General features: G+C 40.1%; 1 protein-coding gene across 2 annotated transcripts in view; it reads right to left on the bottom strand.

Annotated features, from left to right (window-relative positions):
• itsn1 (intersectin 1 (SH3 domain protein)) overlaps positions 1 to 18,436 on the bottom strand; it is a 42,906-nt gene extending 24,470 nt beyond the window's left edge. For both annotated transcript variants that reach the window (XM_057330810.1, XM_057330812.1), the window contains exons 1-10: positions 18,280 to 18,436; positions 6,628 to 6,691; positions 5,149 to 5,244; positions 2,503 to 2,566; positions 2,103 to 2,263; positions 1,729 to 1,917; positions 1,069 to 1,147; positions 857 to 966; positions 390 to 453; positions 57 to 194 (exon numbers count right to left, since the gene is read on the bottom strand). In XM_057330810.1, the coding sequence (XP_057186793.1) occupies positions 57 to 194; positions 390 to 453; positions 857 to 966; positions 1,069 to 1,147; positions 1,729 to 1,917; positions 2,103 to 2,263; positions 2,503 to 2,566; positions 5,149 to 5,244; positions 6,628 to 6,655 (929 nt within the window). In that variant the 5' untranslated portion in view covers positions 6,656 to 6,691; positions 18,280 to 18,436. The remainder of the gene's footprint in view (positions 1 to 56; positions 195 to 389; positions 454 to 856; positions 967 to 1,068; positions 1,148 to 1,728; positions 1,918 to 2,102; positions 2,264 to 2,502; positions 2,567 to 5,148; positions 5,245 to 6,627; positions 6,692 to 18,279) is intronic.
• Positions 18,437 to 19,065: the final 629 nt, after the last annotated feature.

Raw genomic sequence — 19,065 nt, 5'->3', positions numbered from 1 at the left:
TGCACAAAAATATGCTTGCGGACGCATAGTTATGTGCCATTGTTGGGTTGGCTCACCTGAATGTTGGTGGTATGAGGTCAGGGGGCAGTAAAGGAGGGAGGGGCAGACTGGACATAGCCATGTCAATCAAGTGCATGGCCAGAATAAACTCCTCGGCTGTCAACTTTCCATCTTGGTCTATATCTGACAGGTTCCTACAGAAAGAGAGAAAGGCAGGGCATGTCAGGAAGTCAAAGATAATAGAAGAACAGCGTGTTTAAAATCAAAACAACTCTCATAACAACAACCAGATAGCAATTCTCATGTTTACACTAATGCACTGATCTCAGAACTCAAGGTTTTGTTGGGGTTTTAAATGTGAAAGCAGTAAAATGATGTTGGATCAGCACCAGATGGAGGCCAGCTGGGTCTGCGGTAGACTGGATTGCATTAGAATAGTTCTGGCCTGTGGACCTGTGGAGGAAAAGACAGATAGAAACCAGAAGTGTTACGAGGTTTGAGGAAGCCGAGTCAGCAACCTTTGTTTCCTCTAAGCACTATTGAATAACCACTGTCAGACATCACAAGTACTCTGAGCTTTAACCATCTACATACTGCATACTTCCTTTTAACTAACAGGTTTGTATATTCTAGTGAACGTTGTAATGCTACACAACACAATGAAAGTGACTGCAGGTGGGTGACAGTTTACCAGGTTACTCAAAGAGGTTTTTATGTTGCTATGCTGATATTCTGGTCCCTAGACATGGCTAGCTGTCTCTAACAGGCTAACGTGTTCTGCAAGGACACGTGTCTTGTGTCTTTTGAAGATGCACTGCTTCATGAGTATAGACAGTTCGTGTGATGGACGCAATACCTGTGAGATAACCGCTCATCATTTTGTCGTGGCTGTTGAACAGCTGGCGGTACTTGAGCCGAGAAGAATGAGACACGGCCCAGTCAGTGGGTGGCGGAACCGCCGGAGCACTAGAGAGAGAGAGAGAGAGAGAGAGAGAGAGAAAGAATGTGTGTGCATTCATATCTCTCAAGTATCTGTGAATGTTGCAGGAATCGAGCGTGCGTGTTTACCTGGGTGCCTCCACAGACTGGACCTTCTGTAGCTTGATGCTGGAACGGTTGAACGAAGAGGTTTTGTTGAGTGCGGCAGCTGAGAGACGCAGAAAAACACTCGTAAACTGTTGTGTTCACACTATAAGCAGTCCAAATGGTCTAAAGTACAAGCATGTGTTTGGTCTAGGGCTGTGCAATATATCGAAATACCCCACATGTGCATATCGCAATATGCATATCGTGATGGTTTGTGATAAATGAGCTATTTAATTCTTCGGAAAGTTATGTATGGTCAAAGTTTTAGGTCGATGCGGATAGTATAGTATCTATCTGGCACGCGGATGTTAGTTGGGATATGCGTGCGTGTGCATGATAGCGTGCGCGTCTCTGGCGCAAGTCAATCAACAATCCACGGCGCGAAGCTAAATTTGTTTTATTTATTTTTGTTTATTTACAAAATGTCAGATTTGTTTAATGCAACAGTAAAACATGGCTGTTCACTTTCAGAAGTTGTAGTGATGCTTTCTTTTTCCTATAATAATGTGAAATATATGTTGGTTATACAATTTCTTTAATATATTTTAATACAATTTAAATTGATTTTAGAAAAAGAAATACCGTACCGCATATCGAATATCGCATTTTCCCTCAATATCGCACAGCCCTAGTTTGGTCTACCTGAATGAGAAAATCCACTTATGGGTGGTATCATAGCAGGTGCGCCGTTGGCCAGAGATGGCACCTGTGGGGTCACTGATTGTGCCAGAGGGGGGGACATGCCCACCCCCGGCACTCCTGGGGGTAGGGGAGGTAGGGGCATGGGTGGCACTGCTGGTAGGCCAGGCATGGCACCCATACTTGGCATCCCTGCAGTGAGCATTGAGAGAAATAAATATAATAACAACTTAAAATGAATACCTCATATCCTAATTATTGAGTTATAATTTAAAAAAGCTGGAATTGCCAGAAGGAATGCTAACAAATGGTTTTAAAAAGCTAATCAATGTGCTTGGAGACATTCAGTCAAGGCACCAGTATGTGAGGGTGCTCACCAAATGGGGTCTGTGGAGGTATGGAGAGGGCCTGCTGCTTCATGGCGGGAGGCAGGGAAGGAGGAAGGGGGTGACCCTGTAGCTTTAGTTTAATCAGCTTCATGGCGATCGAAAATTCATGCATGTCCATCTTCCCATCGTTGTTCATGTCGGCTAGAGCCCTGTGGAACAGAGTTCACAACTTGAGTGATATTTCTCCCATTTGACACATCCAATGATAGACCGAACAACGTGTTATTCAGTTATTATTCTCCAACTGGCTACACAATCATTCACAATTACTTCCAGTACATAGCCAAGCGCAGTACACTGCAGAATAAATGACTGAGCAGCAGCACATACTGGATTATGAAAGCAATCTGGATTATATAGTGGAGCAGATTATAAAGCATTTGTGTACCATATCTGGGCCAAGATGGGAGCAGGTAAACCCGACTGCAGAAAGAAATTCCTAGCCTGGTCACCTAAGGAGAGAGAGAGGGAGAAGATAAACGCATTCATGCATAAAATCTCACAGAACATCTTATAATACAACATAACAGAGTTTGTGTCCAAACCTTATCTCAAAAATAAAGTTGTGTTAAAACGGTTTCACTTTATATTCCTGTAAGGCACCGAGTTATGTATCGCTTAACAGTTATATTGTCAATTTTAACTGACCATGCAGGGTTTATTGACAGCACTTGAGTGACACAGAAACAGACGTGCTCAGTCGATCTGCCAGCTACAGCTTGTATAAGAAAGAAAAGCTGAGTCAGTCTGCTCACGCTGTATGTTATATAACCCAATAAACAGGCTTCCTGCTCCTATGACAGCCGTTTCTGACATATCCGCAACAAACCGCTGACGTATTGAGACAAAAAGAAAAGGACCTAACAAGGATCATGAAAATATTGCTTATAAAATACATAACATATACAGCACACGGAGGCAGGTTTGGTCCAGAATACTCAGACTGAATGCAGCTCAACAGACACAGAAAATAAGAGATGTCTGTGTTTGTGTCTCTGCTGTGTTAAAACAGACTTTTCTAAGACTCTCGATGACCTTTTGACCTCCCTTTTCCTTAAAAAAACAGGTGTCTTCTTTGGCACACGTACATCTCCACAGAGCCAAAAACAGATCTCCCTCTCCACGCCTGCCTAACCGCGCCTGTTCGCTGCTCGAGCCGTCCTTCAGTCAACACAAAGAAGTTCTTTGAGATGCACTGGTCAACAGGAAATCCTCAAGTACCGTCTCTTCAGTAGACACACACAGTCCAGCTGGAACATGCTGGAATTAGTGCTCATATCGTTTGATTGGCTAGTTACCGGTTAATTTTACATGCTCTTACGAGCAGCACTTGCAGAAAATAAGTTTCAGCTTTTCATAGAATTATTTTGCATTATTCACTTATAATCTTTTTTTCTGTATTTTAAATACATTTGATTCCTTAAGTGTAGTTCTGTTTTTTCTTTTTTAATTATAGTTTTCGGCAATCAAACCCCTAACAATACTTTGGTGTGTCAGTGCTTCTCGCTTGTAAAACCTGAGTAATGACTTTCACTTCGGAGCAATGACACCCATCTGGAATTGTGGGAAGAGTGTTGAAATATTTATAGAGTGTCGAAAAGAAAGCTAGATTTTGACGACAGCAACAAACTAGTCAAGTCCTTAACTAGAGAAACACATATGTCAAAGTACTGACAATATGACACAGTATTGCCCTCTTCTAAAAATGCTACTGTATGTGGAAATCAGCATATCACATTCTGATTTATCATGGACTAAGTCACTGCAGGTGATTCTGAATATTGCACACTGCCTTTCCTATTTTTTATGTACCAAAACATTCTCTTCCTGCTTAAAGAGAATCAGAATTTGAACTCTGATTCATCTGCATTGTGCAAACATTTACATAAGCATTAGATGTTTGCTTTTCTGACGGACTGTAAACGCAAGGCTGCTTTACTGTGGGTCAGAGGCAAGGCCGAAATGTATTTGTTATGCTGAAGATGAAAGTCTGACACTGAGCTGAGATCAGCTGACGCTTCTGAGAACAGTCATGCGGTTTTAATTAGCTCCAAGTGCTTGATCATAGATCAGTGTGCTTGGATATCCACTCATCACGAACAAAAAACAGGAAGTGGTATGCTTTTAGACTATCATTAGGACCTTTTTAGCATGGGGGTGTTTGAAAAAAAGGATGACGGGAAAGAAAAGCTCCTGTTTCAGTTTTGATGTTACCCAATGTTTCCGTTTTAGAAATAAAGCATGAATCTAACTCTTGCAGCATTTCCCATATAATGCATTTACTTGGGCGATCCGCCCAGGTATATTACTGGCCGCCCAAGTATATTTGCCGTCACATTTTGTCATTTTTTTTATCGATCCGTCTGTATCTGTGATCGATTAACTAGTGGATAAACAGCGCTTGCGTCTTCTCTCTTTCCTGACTTGTTTGGTGTGAGGCCGTGTGCACGCCTCTTTTGTGTTCGCATGCACTCTTCCGATGAGCTCCATGTGTGTGCGAGCCCAGGCCTCTCGTCCGCACGTGTAGTTAGCTCCGTGTAGTGTATTTAACTGTCACTTGCATTTAAAATCAAAGAAGCGTTCATAATACAGCAATACATTGTTGAGAAAGGGTAAACAGCATATAGCCGCTCTATAATGCAGTGTACTGTATTGTGATTTTGTCTGATGATGTTGTGTTTATAAATCAGGATTTTAGCAGCAGTTAAAGTGACTGCTGGTGGCATCCCGTTGTAAAATACATTATAAAGTGACCGATCAGAAGAAAGAAAAACAGATATCAAGTGCTAACACTAACACGACGCAAACACGACGTGATGACCTCACAAATATGCCAATTAGTTTGTGACGTCACCAGCGCCACAAGTCTGTCAAAATCCTGTGGGAAACTCTGTCTTTTTAACTCCTTTTGTCTGATGTTGACGGTTGCACAGAATTCAAACGAATTTCATTTGCATATCACAATTCAGCCTCAAGCATTCTTCACTTAATATGGTACCTTCTGAAAGCAAGAAAACGAACCAAGTGTGTTTACCTGTGATGAAGCCAGCAGGTGTGGGGGTCAAACTGAGGAACTGTTGATCATGTTTGGCTCTTTCGTCCACAGATATTACCCATGTATCTGACCCCCCTTAAGAGAGATTAAAATATGAGACAGAGGCAGGCATCAGCGCAATATTTCTACATTTGTTTAATTGTCGACATTATTTTTGTTTGTCAGGACAGACCACATCTACAAAGCTTTGTAGCACACAGGCAAACATCTGTTTAAAAAAATGAACAACATTTGCTGCAAATTGAGCTCATTTAAATATGGCACCAATGTAATGTTATCTATAGTAGTAGTGATGCACGATATTTAATTTTTGCCGATACTATCCGATATGCCAATATTTTTCAAGACATTTTAGCAGATAGTCGATACCGATATATAAGTCTATAAGTCTTTTTTGATGATTATATAACAAAAGGTGCGTCTCTACGTTTTTTTTCTATCCTGGCATTTCCAAAAGTGGCCATTAGGATGCTCTAAAACCAATTATTACCCAATTGTTAGTCTGTAATAAAAAAAGCAATCGTTTATTTATTTACATGTCTCTGTTATATTTTACCTTATGTAAATATCTGCAAAACTTTTGTTCAATTAAAAATTTTACATAATTACATGAAGTGTGTAAAGGGAGTTTTACTGTTTGACAGCAATAAAACAGCACATAGTAATAATAATTTCTAATAAAACCTTTAAAGAAAACCCAACAACTATTTAACAAGTAGATCAAGTGTTTTCCATACAGACTTATTGAGAATCGTTGAGAAATGATCAAAGAAATCACTCGTTTTAATGGCCAATAGCTTTAGCTGTAGCTTAGCATCAGTGTAAACGACTGCTATATTTACAGTGATGGGCGACACGGAAAGCCTTCACACAGCAATCTGCCACAAACAATGAGCTTTTGTCCTCATAATATACATTCATAAATACCTGCAGACTCTGTGCTGACTGATTATGGCTCACTGATAGAGCGAATGGGGATGGACACGACAGGAGTACAGTACTGTGCTATAGCTGATAAACTAACAATACATCTGTGAAATAACAAACTTATCGTGTGTTTGTGAAATATTAATCATGTGTGCGTGGGCTCATCCCTATATAGTAGCTGCATACTAGCATAGTATACTAGCATAGATTGCAAAGACGCTTCTTTGAAGCTTTGTGAGTTATTTTCTCATGTTGCTAAAAATAACTATCTATCACATTTGGAACATTATTGATTGTTGTGTAAATATGCTGCATAAAAAAGACATTAAAAACGCCCACATAAAAGCTTGAAAACCAAATCAATAGTTCTGTGAGGGCGTCTCTCTTTTATTCACTGATTCTTTCAGATACTCATTGACTCACTCCAGCTCATTCTCCGTCTCACACAAACACACGACGCTCCATACACATCCACCCACCTTCCACCACACAAACACACATGTGTCAGTCAGGGCATGTAGCAGCTCTCACCTCCGAAGGGCATGGGAAACTGAGCCATGGTTCAGTCCGTCAGCTGCCGTCCAGCCACAAACACCTGTAAAACAGCACAAAGAAACCATGAGCTTTCCTTCTTGCACTAATTCACTGACTCACTCGCTCCACAACCTCACAGAAACAACATAGAAAAACAAGGCTGATTCGTTTATGTGCAAGACCTCTCATGAAACACAAAATCACCCGACAAATTACATCTGTCTTTTACCCACACCAACCTGAATTGAATAAGGGACAAGGTCAACATGGTCAGCTAGTCAATTAGCGAGGTGAAAGGGATTGTTCACCCAAAAAAGGGATAGTTTTTCCAAATTTCTTCCTTTGTGTTTAGCAGAACAAAGAGATTTGTACAGGTTTGGAACAACCTGAGGGTGAGTAAATGATGACCGAATTTTCCACTTTGGATGAACTATCCCTTTAACTAACTTTTGGTTTAGCTATAACTATTTATGCTATGGTGATTTACAAGGAATGTTTTAAGGAACAAAACCTTTCAAGGAGGATTTTAGTGTGCCAATAAGTTGGTTCTAAAGCGTCTTTACACCTGTTTTAACAAAACCTGCATTTGCACATTAACCTGTCAAAAAGCTGGTTGCAGGGCTCCACACTGCCACTACATGGAATGGAAATGGAAATAAAAAAGGGAATTACAAACTGCCCTCATTGTAATCCGTCAAAATGACGGACGGCCTTCATATTTTTCCGTCACTGGTATAAAAAATCCGTCAATGACGGAGAATTTTCGGTTAACGCGACCTCTGTTTAGCCTATGTCAGGGAACACTGCATCATCCATAATATAAACATGGAAACAAAACAGCTGATCCAACTCTATTTAGTGGACCAAACCTAAGACAGAAAAAGTAAAAGGCAGAAAATGAGAGAGATATCAGAAGGCCTCAGTCTGGGACCAGTTATGTCCCAGCTGTGTAAACGGTCTGCTAGAGAATACACACATGCACACACAGAGTCTCCAGCAAAGACACTCAGGGGCACCTTGCCCAAAGTATTTTAATCACTGCCAGACTGTTCTCTCTCTCTCCTCCTCCTCCTCCCCTTTTCTTCCCTTGCTGCATAATGTAATCCACTGCTCTCACAGCGGGGTCCAATCACGACCCAAACTGCAAGACTTCTACTAAAAAATGCTGACATACACAAACGTGTCCCTGCACTTTGAAACGTTTGTTATAGTGATCCACGGAGAAGAAGAAGTTAAACTTGAACACTAACACCATTACTGAACCTCTGATAGCATATTATACTGATGTGGAAATCCTGATGTTTCACACTTCTATTGCATCACTCTGCCCAAGCCAATCAAATCGCTTCGTGTAGACTGATGCAGAAACAGGTTTCATTTTGTGCATTGACATTTGAAACGGATTCATGAATATGCAGAGTCTGAAGTTTACCACCGGCCAAGGCTATATGTTATAGAAAAATTATGCAAAATACACTGTTAACACATGTCATATATTGATGGCCATTATAGTTCACCCCATTGCAGTGCTATAGGCAGGTGTGTCAAAAATGTCACTTTACACCCTGAGAACATGTGCAAACGCAGTTACTATCTGAAGTATTTATTTGAACACATATTATAGTACATACTTAAGTGTTTAACCATGCTGTTATTAGCCATATACACTCGCCTCCAGCAGTGTTGTTAGTTACGATACCAAATTTTTGACTAGTATTTCGATAGTAATACTGAATCGATACCATGCAAAAATAACATACAGGAAGTAATTAAATAATAAGTCATGAAACGTAAATAACTTAAGATTAGCATGTCCTCCCCCTTATTTAAAAATAACGTTACCACCAGAGGTTGCTAGACTTTTTTATTGGCTCGTAAAAAATCTGTCGTAATCTATTATTACCAGTCACTATGGTGCAAGGTGGCATTACGTGGTAATTAGCATGTTCGTGACGTCATCACGTTGTACTTGCGTTTACTCTCGGAACTTGCTGTATTTTAATACAACTGAATGCCCAATAAAACCGTTGTTGTTTATATTCATTTATATATTTAATGTTTCTGTTGTCAGACATAATAATTGCAGACAAATGTTTGTTCATATATCTAGTCAGTAACAATGACAGGTGCTTGTAAATGGTGTATTGTACTAACTCACTCACAAGTAAGATGCGGTTTGGTCATGAATGTGCTGCTTCTGCCGCTCACTGAACAAGAGAGACATTTTTCCACACACTGAAAGTTAAGGCTTATCCAAAGACGCTAGTCGCTTTTCCAAAGGAAAATAACTCTTTGTGTGTTTGCGTGCACGCGACGCGGGGGTCTGTGACAGATGCATCTGCACCGCTAGTCTCCACTGACCGCACGCGTGTTTCCAAAACGGACCAGGCATTGTCAGTAAGCTAATGAATGGGAAACACACATCCCTTAGCGATCGTGTTCAGGACAGGGGTAGTAGCTTACGATCACGCTCTAATGAAGGGAAATGACAAAACGGGGAGTTACAAATTGCCCTTACTGTAATCTGTCAAAATGACGGACGTCCTTCAGATTTTTCCATCACTGGTAAAAAGAATTTGTCTATGACGGAGAATGTTTGGTTAACACGACCTCTGGTCACCACACAGACCTACATATGAGTTTTAGGCCTCAATCTATGATATAGTCCTACAGGTGTATCTGTCTCAGTGTTTGCTGTCTGCTAAGGTGAAACGAAAACTGTTTAAACTTAAAATACCCACCACAGTGTCAGAGAGCTTGACTCAATAATGAAAACATCCAGCTTCCCTGATTAAACTGGTGACTCACTCTCTCTCTTTCTCACTGTCAGTGTCAAACGCTTCTAGTAACACTGTCACACAGTAAAACTGGCTCTTGTCATGTCCGTACTAATGACCGTGTGTGCGTGTCTTTGAGCCTCTGACCTACTTTTCCCTGTCACCCGTTTTCTGATCCTACTGAAGCTTTTCCTCAGGACAATGCTCTCAAACACAGGCGTTCTGAATGAAAGCCTAGGAAGGGGAAACGTTCTACAAAGCGCAAGAGAAACACAAATAAACCAATGTTTTAGAAGGACTTGCACGTCTCGGTCTGACTTATACACTTGATCATGACCAGTTTCACTGATCAGGATTTACACTCACTCCACTAAATGAGAACACACCCCACTGTGGTGATGTCATAGGACTGGACTGCTGTCACTAGGTGAGACAAATCTGGGTCAAGAGTTCAAAGCTTGTCTGGATTCATTGTATCTAGGCCTGATTTACATATTCATTAGTAGTGCTTACTACTTTCAGGAAACTGAAAAAAACCTCACTTATTATTTTAAAAATCCAGTTTTAAACTTTGGTATAGTACCGTTTGGATTTGGACATGAACGATAGATACAATCATGCTGTTTGTTAGAGAGAGATGCTAGATTTTTTTAACTAGAACATGTTTACAATTTCACAAATATCAAGCTGATATATGATAAATGAGCTAAAATTCAGTACGGGAGAATCTCTAACAGTTGAGACATTTCTGCCGGTATGGTACCGTATCACTCAGCCCTGCAGGTTTTTCTGCCATCCAAGGAAAAAGGAGTCATTCACACCTACAGCAGTCAGGCATGTCAATCATATGGCCACTTTATTTCCTTACCTGCTAAATTACTCATAATAAATTGTTTTTCAATTGGTATATAAAAAGATCAATACTCTGAAATGTCCCTGCAGGTAATACATTTTTCAATAAATCAATCAATAACCTCTCCAGACTCACAAAAGCAGCATGAGAATAACTTTCAGAGGAACTTTCCGATTATCTGAGACAGGTCACCAAAAACAGTGACTGAAGACAAACATCCAGCATCCAGCTGTGGATTCATTAGTCAGGTGATGCAAGACCCCAGAGCCAAAGGCAATGCGAGTATTAGTGTCAACATCAGACACACACTCCCGTCTGCATTCTTTGGAAGACCACTTGAGGTTCTCCATGAACACAACACAGCCAGACTATGGGATTCCTTTTGTGCCAATAAGAATGAACGCAAACTTTTAAAAAACCAAAAAAAAAAAAAAAATGAGAAAGAAAAAAAACACTTTGATAATGAAAACAATAAACTCAGTTGCAAGAATGTGACATGATTTCTTAACAATTTTCTAAGTTTCGTTTTTGCAAATAATAGTTTTGAATTCGCTGCTAGATTTTTCATTTGCGCTTTCCGAGTTTTCGTTTACGCTTCTCAATTTTTCGTTCGCCTTTCTGGCACAAAGCTCACGTGTGGGCGGGATTTATGGCCACTTTACTCTCATTGGTTAGTGAGATTTGGATTGACAGCTCCCTGACCAGGAAGTCGAAACTGAAGACAGTGCAGCGGATTAGAGAGCAATCTGCTTGCGGTTTTCTGTATAGTATTGTTTTAGTGTTTGTACTTAAATTACTTTCTTATTTTGTTAGTATATTAGCAGGGTTGCCAACTTTCACGCACTTAAAAGTGGGACACGCTTCCAGGCTCTATCACGCCGTAACAACAAGCCAACGTCGACTAAAGACAGGATAGATAACGTTAGCCATATTCACATGCAACTTTACGTGTGTTTAGAGGCCATCAAGACAGCAGTCTATAATTTATAATTACAATGATATCAGGAAAACGAGATGCCTAGTGAGTTTTGAGGAGATATACAAAAAAGTGTTATGCTTCCAGTTCATATTTCTAATTTATACATTATAATCGTGGTGGCATTTTATGTATTGTTTCTATCTTTAAATGTTTGTTTATAGTTTAAGAAGTCTCTCTTCTGCTTTTCTCTAACCTGTTTTATGTAGGTGTGTAAATACATAATGAAATTGATGTTTGCAAGAGGCAGACTAAATGAATAAAACATTGATAAGGCCTCTAATTATGTCACCTTATGAATTTGTTTTGTTGTAGCGTTTAAAAAACATAAATGTCATTTGAATGTATTGGTAGTGTTTTATGAGGTGTACTTTCTGTGAATGTAATGAAAGGGGTATAATACTGTACATTCACCATGAGTTTAAAAAGAAAGATACAGTACTTGACTTATAAGTGGACTTAATTCTTTAAAAGGAGACTGTATGCAAGAGCGACATCGTCATCCTCCTCCTCAGCTGGACACAAGTCACCCTCAGGTACATTTATGTAACCGAGATAATAAAATCGCTAAAAGTTTTAATCTCTGTACAGTAACTATGCAGCAATGTTTTCATTTAGCACGTTAATTTCTCACAACCCAATAATCTGTGTCTTTATTGGATGTTATAATGCAAGTTGTTCGTTCCTTTTTAAGAAAATTATCTTACAGTCCATAAAATAATACCTGACAGAAAGTATAAAGCACACAATGAACGAGCTAAGTAAAGGCAGAATTGCTACTGTACAGGAATACAACTTTTAGCGATTTTCTTTATTATCTGAATTACATTCATTTACCTGAGGATGAGGAGGACGCTTGGATCCACACCGCGCGTGACTTACCAACTTCAAATACCAATTACTAATATACTAACTAAATAAGAAAGTAGTTTTAAGTACAAACAATAAATATAACAGCATGCAGATCGTTCTCTAAGATTCGTTGCACTGTACTGTCTTCAGTATCGACTTCCTTGTCAGGGAGCTGTCAATCACAAACTCACTAGCCAATCAGCGTAAAGCGGCCATAAGTCCTGCCTACACGTGAGCTTTGTGCCAGAAAGGCGAACGAAAAATTGAGAAGCGTAAACGAAAACTCGGAAAGCGCAAATGAAAAATCTAGCAGCGAATTCAAAACTATTATTTGCAAAAACGAAACTTAGAAAATTGTTAAGAAATCATGTCACATTCTTGCAACTGAGTTTATTGTTTTCAATATCAAAGTGTTTTTTTTCTTTCTCATTGTATATTTTTGTTCGTTTTTTAAAAGTTTGCGTTCATTCTTATTGGCACAAAAGGAATCCCATACCAGACGAACCCCCACACATTTGCATTCCTAGTCTGAAAAGCAAAACAGTCGGTCATGGACTGCGTTCAGGTTTTGGCCGCAATAGATAATGTTAGTTGAAAAGTCTAACAAGAGAGTATTCCAACATAATCTGTTCGCTATTGGCTTGCTTTTTCTGCAGAAGCAGACATTTAAGCCTCAATAATTCTGTGCTCAACTCCATCAACATCAATACTCTGATGGGTTACTAGAAAGCAGAGGAACTGAGAGCACAGACACATCAACACTGGCACCACCGCAGAGCCATGGACTTCCTTCTAGAGTGAGACAATCAGAAAACTGGGAGTCAGTCATCCTTGCAAGATTTCTAAACAGATGCAGTGTTCAGATGCTTAAGGTTTCACCGATCCCCCCCCCCAGACAGCTACAGTCACAACTCTACAAATCACACACAAGCTCTTCCCCACCCATACTTTAATGCAGTCCAGAGTCCAGACACATGCAGAGGAGTTCACCTTAAAACAAAACACAAGCATTCATCATTGGTGATAAGAAATATTTCATGCCGAAGGACCTTCACAATGTTTTGCAAACAGATCTTCAATGTTAAGCTAGTAAAGCGTTCTGTTAGATCATCAAGCACCCCAACCGGTCCACTTTATTGTTCGAGTTAAAAACCAAGTACAAAATCTGTCCTTGGATCATTTGTTCAGTTCCACCCAAAAGCATTTACGAAAGGTCATAAACAGAAGTGCTTTCTGTGCAGCTGAGGTAGGCAGAACGACAGCTCAGCTTTAACAGTCAGAATGGATAGCTGAGCTTCAAAGGCCTCTGTGGGTTTCATCAGAGAGGAATATGAGCCTGATACAGAGAATCTCCCATTATACTGAATATGACAGTTTCAGGGAGAGAGCTTGATTCTTTGTGCTTCTGTCTAACGTTAAGACAAGGTTAAAATCGATGATCTGACTGTGCAAGATGCCACACAACCAAACTATATTATAATAATTAAGCGCCATTATGCTGTTGCATAATTATGAATATGTATGAATTAATAGAGCATGTACGCATTTCAACTGATATAACAGATCACATGAATAAAACCCCGATGATCCATATTATGAAAAGAACACAGGCTTATTTAAGCATAAAACAGGAACCAATTTCAGTAAACCACTCAGGTTATGGAAACACTTTGTGACAATAATAAACATATTAACACACTTACAGTGTATTAACACTATGTCCAAAAATGTTGAAACTCCAAAGAGCATACGCATCCATATAGTGCTGCAACGACGCGTCGACGCTTCGTATTATTTATGTTTATCTGTTGTAATAGCAGTTTCTGTTCCCGGGTGTGTGTAAGTTAATCAGCAGAACAAGAGAAAGTATAATACACCCGACAAAAAGCGATCGAGAGCCTCGGACGCAGTAAGTTAGTGAATGGACGGAGGAATTCCCCCTAACGTTACCCCCGGAATACGATCATCACAGCATGGACACACAATCACAAACAGACGGAGAGGGGCACGTAGATGTAGACTTTCATAATAAATTACTTTTTTGTAATGTAAAACTACGCTTTACATTAATGATTTACATTAACGCTATTGTACTAGTGTAAGTTAGTGTATGTGAACCTTTGCAGGTTGTGACCCTGCTTAAATTACTCTTAAGCTTCAAAAAGGACTGACTATCATGAATCCACCAATGCACTTTTTATGTCATTCAATAGCTTTATGTGAGGAATAAACCAATATAGCATAATGAAGAAACTCTGACCTCCGCTGGTGCTGTCTGTCAATCTCCAGTCAGCATGCGTGTGTACGGTGACAGTCAGGACGCTACTCTTTCCAAAATGTTCCAATGTTTTCATTATTCTTCATAATGACAAGATGATAGTCTATGGTTTTGTTTAAAATGTATTTTGCTAGAGACTGTGAGTTAACGTTACTCGCTGAGTATAGCTTAGTTTATTAGAAGCACTGGAAGCGGTCTTGAATATGTTGCGTCTTCATACGAAATAACTCTTTTTTTTAACCTCTGATTTAACTGTATACTGTCGGATTGATGCAACGCACTATGTGTTAAACATGTAACATATCATCTCTTCTCGTTGTGTTCTAACTATTATTTACTTTGGGGAGTAAAATGATCCCGGGGACTTCAGAAGGAGTAGGTGCTTTAAGCGCATCATTGTGCGTAATTACATCTTTTGCTTATAATAAGTAAATCAGATGGGAAAAGTATACACAACTGAACTCATTAGCCTTCTCCCAAAATGTTGTGAATGTTGCCACAATTAATACACCTGGTGAGTTGATTCAGGTGTGTCATATTAGAAGCAACTGACAATAGTCTCTCCCAAACGTATGAGCAAGGGGAGGGTCGGCCAAAGAAATCATTTTTTGTGCCATGAAAAGTGAGATATTTGTCATTCAAATAGTGAAGTACAGTAAAAAGTAAATAGAAAAAGTAATACTTAAGTACAAATACTCAAAAAGTGTACTACAGTTCTCAAGTAAATGTACTTCGTTACCCACCTCTGAACTAAATAAACCACCAAATCAGGGTATTTAGCATATTATGTACTTATGTACTGCAAAGTGCAAACGCCACAAATTGGGTTTTACTAATATAATCTTTAATTTTGTCATTTAAAACATCTCTCCCCTTTAAACTTTAAAACTGCGCAGATTGAAGAGATGCATGCAAAACACGTCTGACTTTAAAACTGCGCACCTCGCGCTGCACGGAGACGCATGCACCGAGAGACACGTCTGACTTTAAAACAGCACAACTTGTGCAGCACGGAGAGACACGCATGACTTTAAAACTGCGTCACTCGAGCTGATGGGAGAGACACGTGTGACTTTAAAACTGCGCACCTCGCGCTGCACTGAGAGACACGTGTGACTTTAAAACTGCGCACCTCGCGCAGCACGGAGAGACACGTGTGACTTTAAAACTGCGCACCTCGCGCTGCACGGAGAGACAAGTGTGACTTTAAAACTGTGCACCTTGCGCAGCACGGAGAAACACGTGTTACTGTTAAACTGCGCATCTCGCGCTGCACGAAGAGACGCATCCACGGAGAACCACATCTGACTTTAAAACTGCGCAGCTCATGCTGCACGGAGAGACACATCTAAAACGGTAATTTTAAAAGGGAAGAAGATGCGCTTGATTTATAACTGTGCAGCTCGCAAGTGACGTCACAGACCAACTAATCGATTTTATCGATTAGTTGTTGCAGGACTATTGTGAAGAGTGACAGGTTATATTTGTGTCAGATCATTTCATAGCCAATATATAACTTGAATATAAAACTAAATAATAACTAAATAATAACAACTGTATAAAATAACTTCAAAGTATATTTGCATTTATTTTGGATTTAATGGGCTCGCAAGTGTTAAAGCGCAAATATGAAGCAGTCTATAGCCGTCTATTTTGAAAGACAGAGTGACAAATTAAAAGAACGATTCATCAACTGAGGTCATTATGCAAGGTCTTTATGATTACTATAAAAAAGGGTGCGACCAAATTGTAAGTTGGTGCGACCAACTGAGAAAGTGGGTCGCGCACCAGTGGGAAAAATGAGTCTAGAGCCCTGTTTAGCCTAATACACCGGATGCAGCATGGTACGGCAACAGAACACATTAGAACCCATTATAATTAAAAATTTTGTCCACACCGGACGTGCCGTGATGTGGCGCGACAATCCCATTAGAACAAGCCGTGTGTCGCGTCGCATCGCGCCATGTCCGGTGTAGACACGGTGTAAGTGTTTTTGTTAAGAACGAACTGGCAAAACTAGCACTGTTTATGCTTTCTATAGAATTTAGTTTAACGATTTAATCTTACATTTTATTTATACATAATTAAATTTATTTCATTGTGACCAAACACAAACCCACCACCGGTCTACATACAAAAGATAAAACAACAACACACTCAAAGCACAGCAGCAAATCAAGCACAGCAGATTCGACCAACATCCACAAAGAACAAGTAAAAGCATCTATAAACGCAGACATGCTAAAGTCAAACAGAAAATTCAGAGCATTCTGGCAAAATACACACAAAAGTAACAGAAATTATTCAGGCACACTGGAGCAAAGAACTGGGGGGTGGGAGATTCGTGGTCCCCCTCACTTCCTGTTAACCTAATTATGAAGACAAAAAGACTCTTCTGAGCCAATGATCGTACAAAGAGAAACACATTTCAAAGAGAGCAGCAAAAGGGCAGCACAGATATCAGCGGTGGGCAAAAAGAGACCAGACTGAGCTGTGCACAGCGGTCTGTGGAACTCTTTTATCTCCCATCCCAGACTAAATCTCAGTTGTACACCTATGGGGGATGGGGGATAAAGAGAGAATCCATGGATGGAGGCAGAGAGACAGAGAAACAGAGAAAGGGAAGTCAGATAAACCTGAGATTGCAGAAAACAGCCTCTAATGAATCATGAACTAAAAGGCGTAACAATAAGCTTCCCTTGATCATCGAAAAAAAAAAACTGAGGACATGTCTCACGCTTCAGTATTTAGATTAGTGGGGGTTATCTTTACATGACTGAGTTTTTAATCACTAATTCATTCTTAAACTTATACATATGGTCCCTCAATCATGAATATCTGGTTTTAGTGGAAACTTAACTGGTAGAGCATTGTGAAAAGCAAAAAATGTGTGGGTTAGACTCACAGGGAACGCACATGCTGCTAAAAAAAATGTGTACTATGCACTGGTAGTTTTAGATATTGTCACAAATGTGAGAAAATTAACAAATAATTACAGTTTGATGTGACGGTTTTAGGGTGTTTCTTAAGATGTCTAAGCAGTTGTCAAAACAGGTTTTCCACTTTAGTTCTGTGATCAGGGAGTGCCTCCATAAACCAGGGCCTGGCCAGGTTCATGAGCATACTAACCCAAGCCAAAAAGCTCCTGATGCATTACTCATATACAGACCCACAATCTCCAAGTGTTTATGCTCTAAAACACGATACTCTCAATGTAAGTGTATCCATCTCTGCATGAAGTACGTTACCTAAATCCAGGTTCTACCCTAATCACCTACCCCTTTGCATGGTTGGATAACCTCTGTTGTGCTGATGCGCACATTCGTTCTTATGTTAAGATGAAACATGCTCGCACGTGTGCATGTGCTCATATGTGTAGTGATGATGAATGATAAACTGCAGTGGTCAAGCTGTGCTGCCCCATCAGGGTCTCTTCATCCACCCCCTCTGTCTCACAGCAACACTAACACGTTGGCTAACTCACCGACCGTTAGTATACCCGATAGCAAGTATTACCACAGCACAATCAACGTCAAAATAACCCACCGTAAGTGAGTTTTACCACAGAAATCCACATTACCACAGTATTAAAGGCGCTGTCACTGGTAAAGCACCAGCAGCCGTTAGCCGGTGTGCTAACTAAACCACTAAATCAGAGCAGGGCTTTAGCTGCAATCTTTGCGTGGAGAATGAGCTTACAGGGGCCTCCCTTCGCGAGAAATGTGAGAGTAACGAGAGTATTTTTACCGTTCATACGCTGAAGTGGCCGTTAAACCGTTAAATGGAGCGAGCGAATTTACCACAGAATCCGCGCCAGGCGCGCGCTGAAATTCCACAGATTATTCGCTCGCGCAGCGGCCGCAGTCACTGTCAAAAAAAGGACAAACGGCCCGAGACACACAAACACTCTTACCTCATCGTTCACTTTCCATCATATTTCATTCCCTCTGCGGTGGGAAAAAACTACAGCAACATGGAGTGAGAGGCGGTGGTCTCTTGTCTTTTTGTAATGCGCGAGATAAATTCCAGGGTTATTTCTTTGCCCCTTCGGGCTCCTCGCTTCCTCCGTAGTGAGATACAAGGGAGAACAAGGAAACGTGCAAACGTCACTCAAGCGCGCGCATTTACGTAGTTACCAAGGACAGGGGGCGCAATGCGGCCCAAGTTAAGCACTTTGCCACAAATAGTGGACGGCATTTACTTGATATCGTGACAAAATAACTACAGTTATCCAAACTTCTTATTAAATTGAATGTCGATCGGTCCAATTTTTAAATGCAGTACCACAATGCGACTGTTTTGAGAAGAAAAATTGAAGATTGGCGGCGAAAAGCATTAATTCCGCTAGGGGCGCTAAGTGACTCGGAAAGCTTGAAGCTGTGGTGTTTCGGTGTTTCCATGAAATATAACAAAATAAACCAGTACATTTAATTATTAATAAAAGTATGTATTTATAAAAATAAACTGCAGTACTTAGTTTTGGGATATTAGAAGTCAAATACCAACATATTAGTTCATGGTACATAAAACGCTCTTTTAAATTCTACGGAGTTATTTTACTATAAGCAAAAATGCAGTGGTTATTAACACTATCACACAGCGCTGCGAAGATACAATTGTCTCGCGTTACTTTGAAGTACTGTGAAACGCTGCTTAAAGTCGAGCACACGCTCAAACTTCGTTCGTTTCTTTTCTAGGT

The sequence above is a fragment of the Triplophysa rosa genome, linkage group LG4, assembly GCF_024868665.1.
Source record: "Triplophysa rosa linkage group LG4, Trosa_1v2, whole genome shotgun sequence".
In the NCBI taxonomy this organism is placed as follows: Eukaryota; Metazoa; Chordata; class Actinopteri; order Cypriniformes; family Nemacheilidae; genus Triplophysa; species Triplophysa rosa.
The sequence above is the reverse complement of the archived record's forward strand: the minus strand, read 5'-3'. Positions and strand labels throughout refer to the sequence as shown.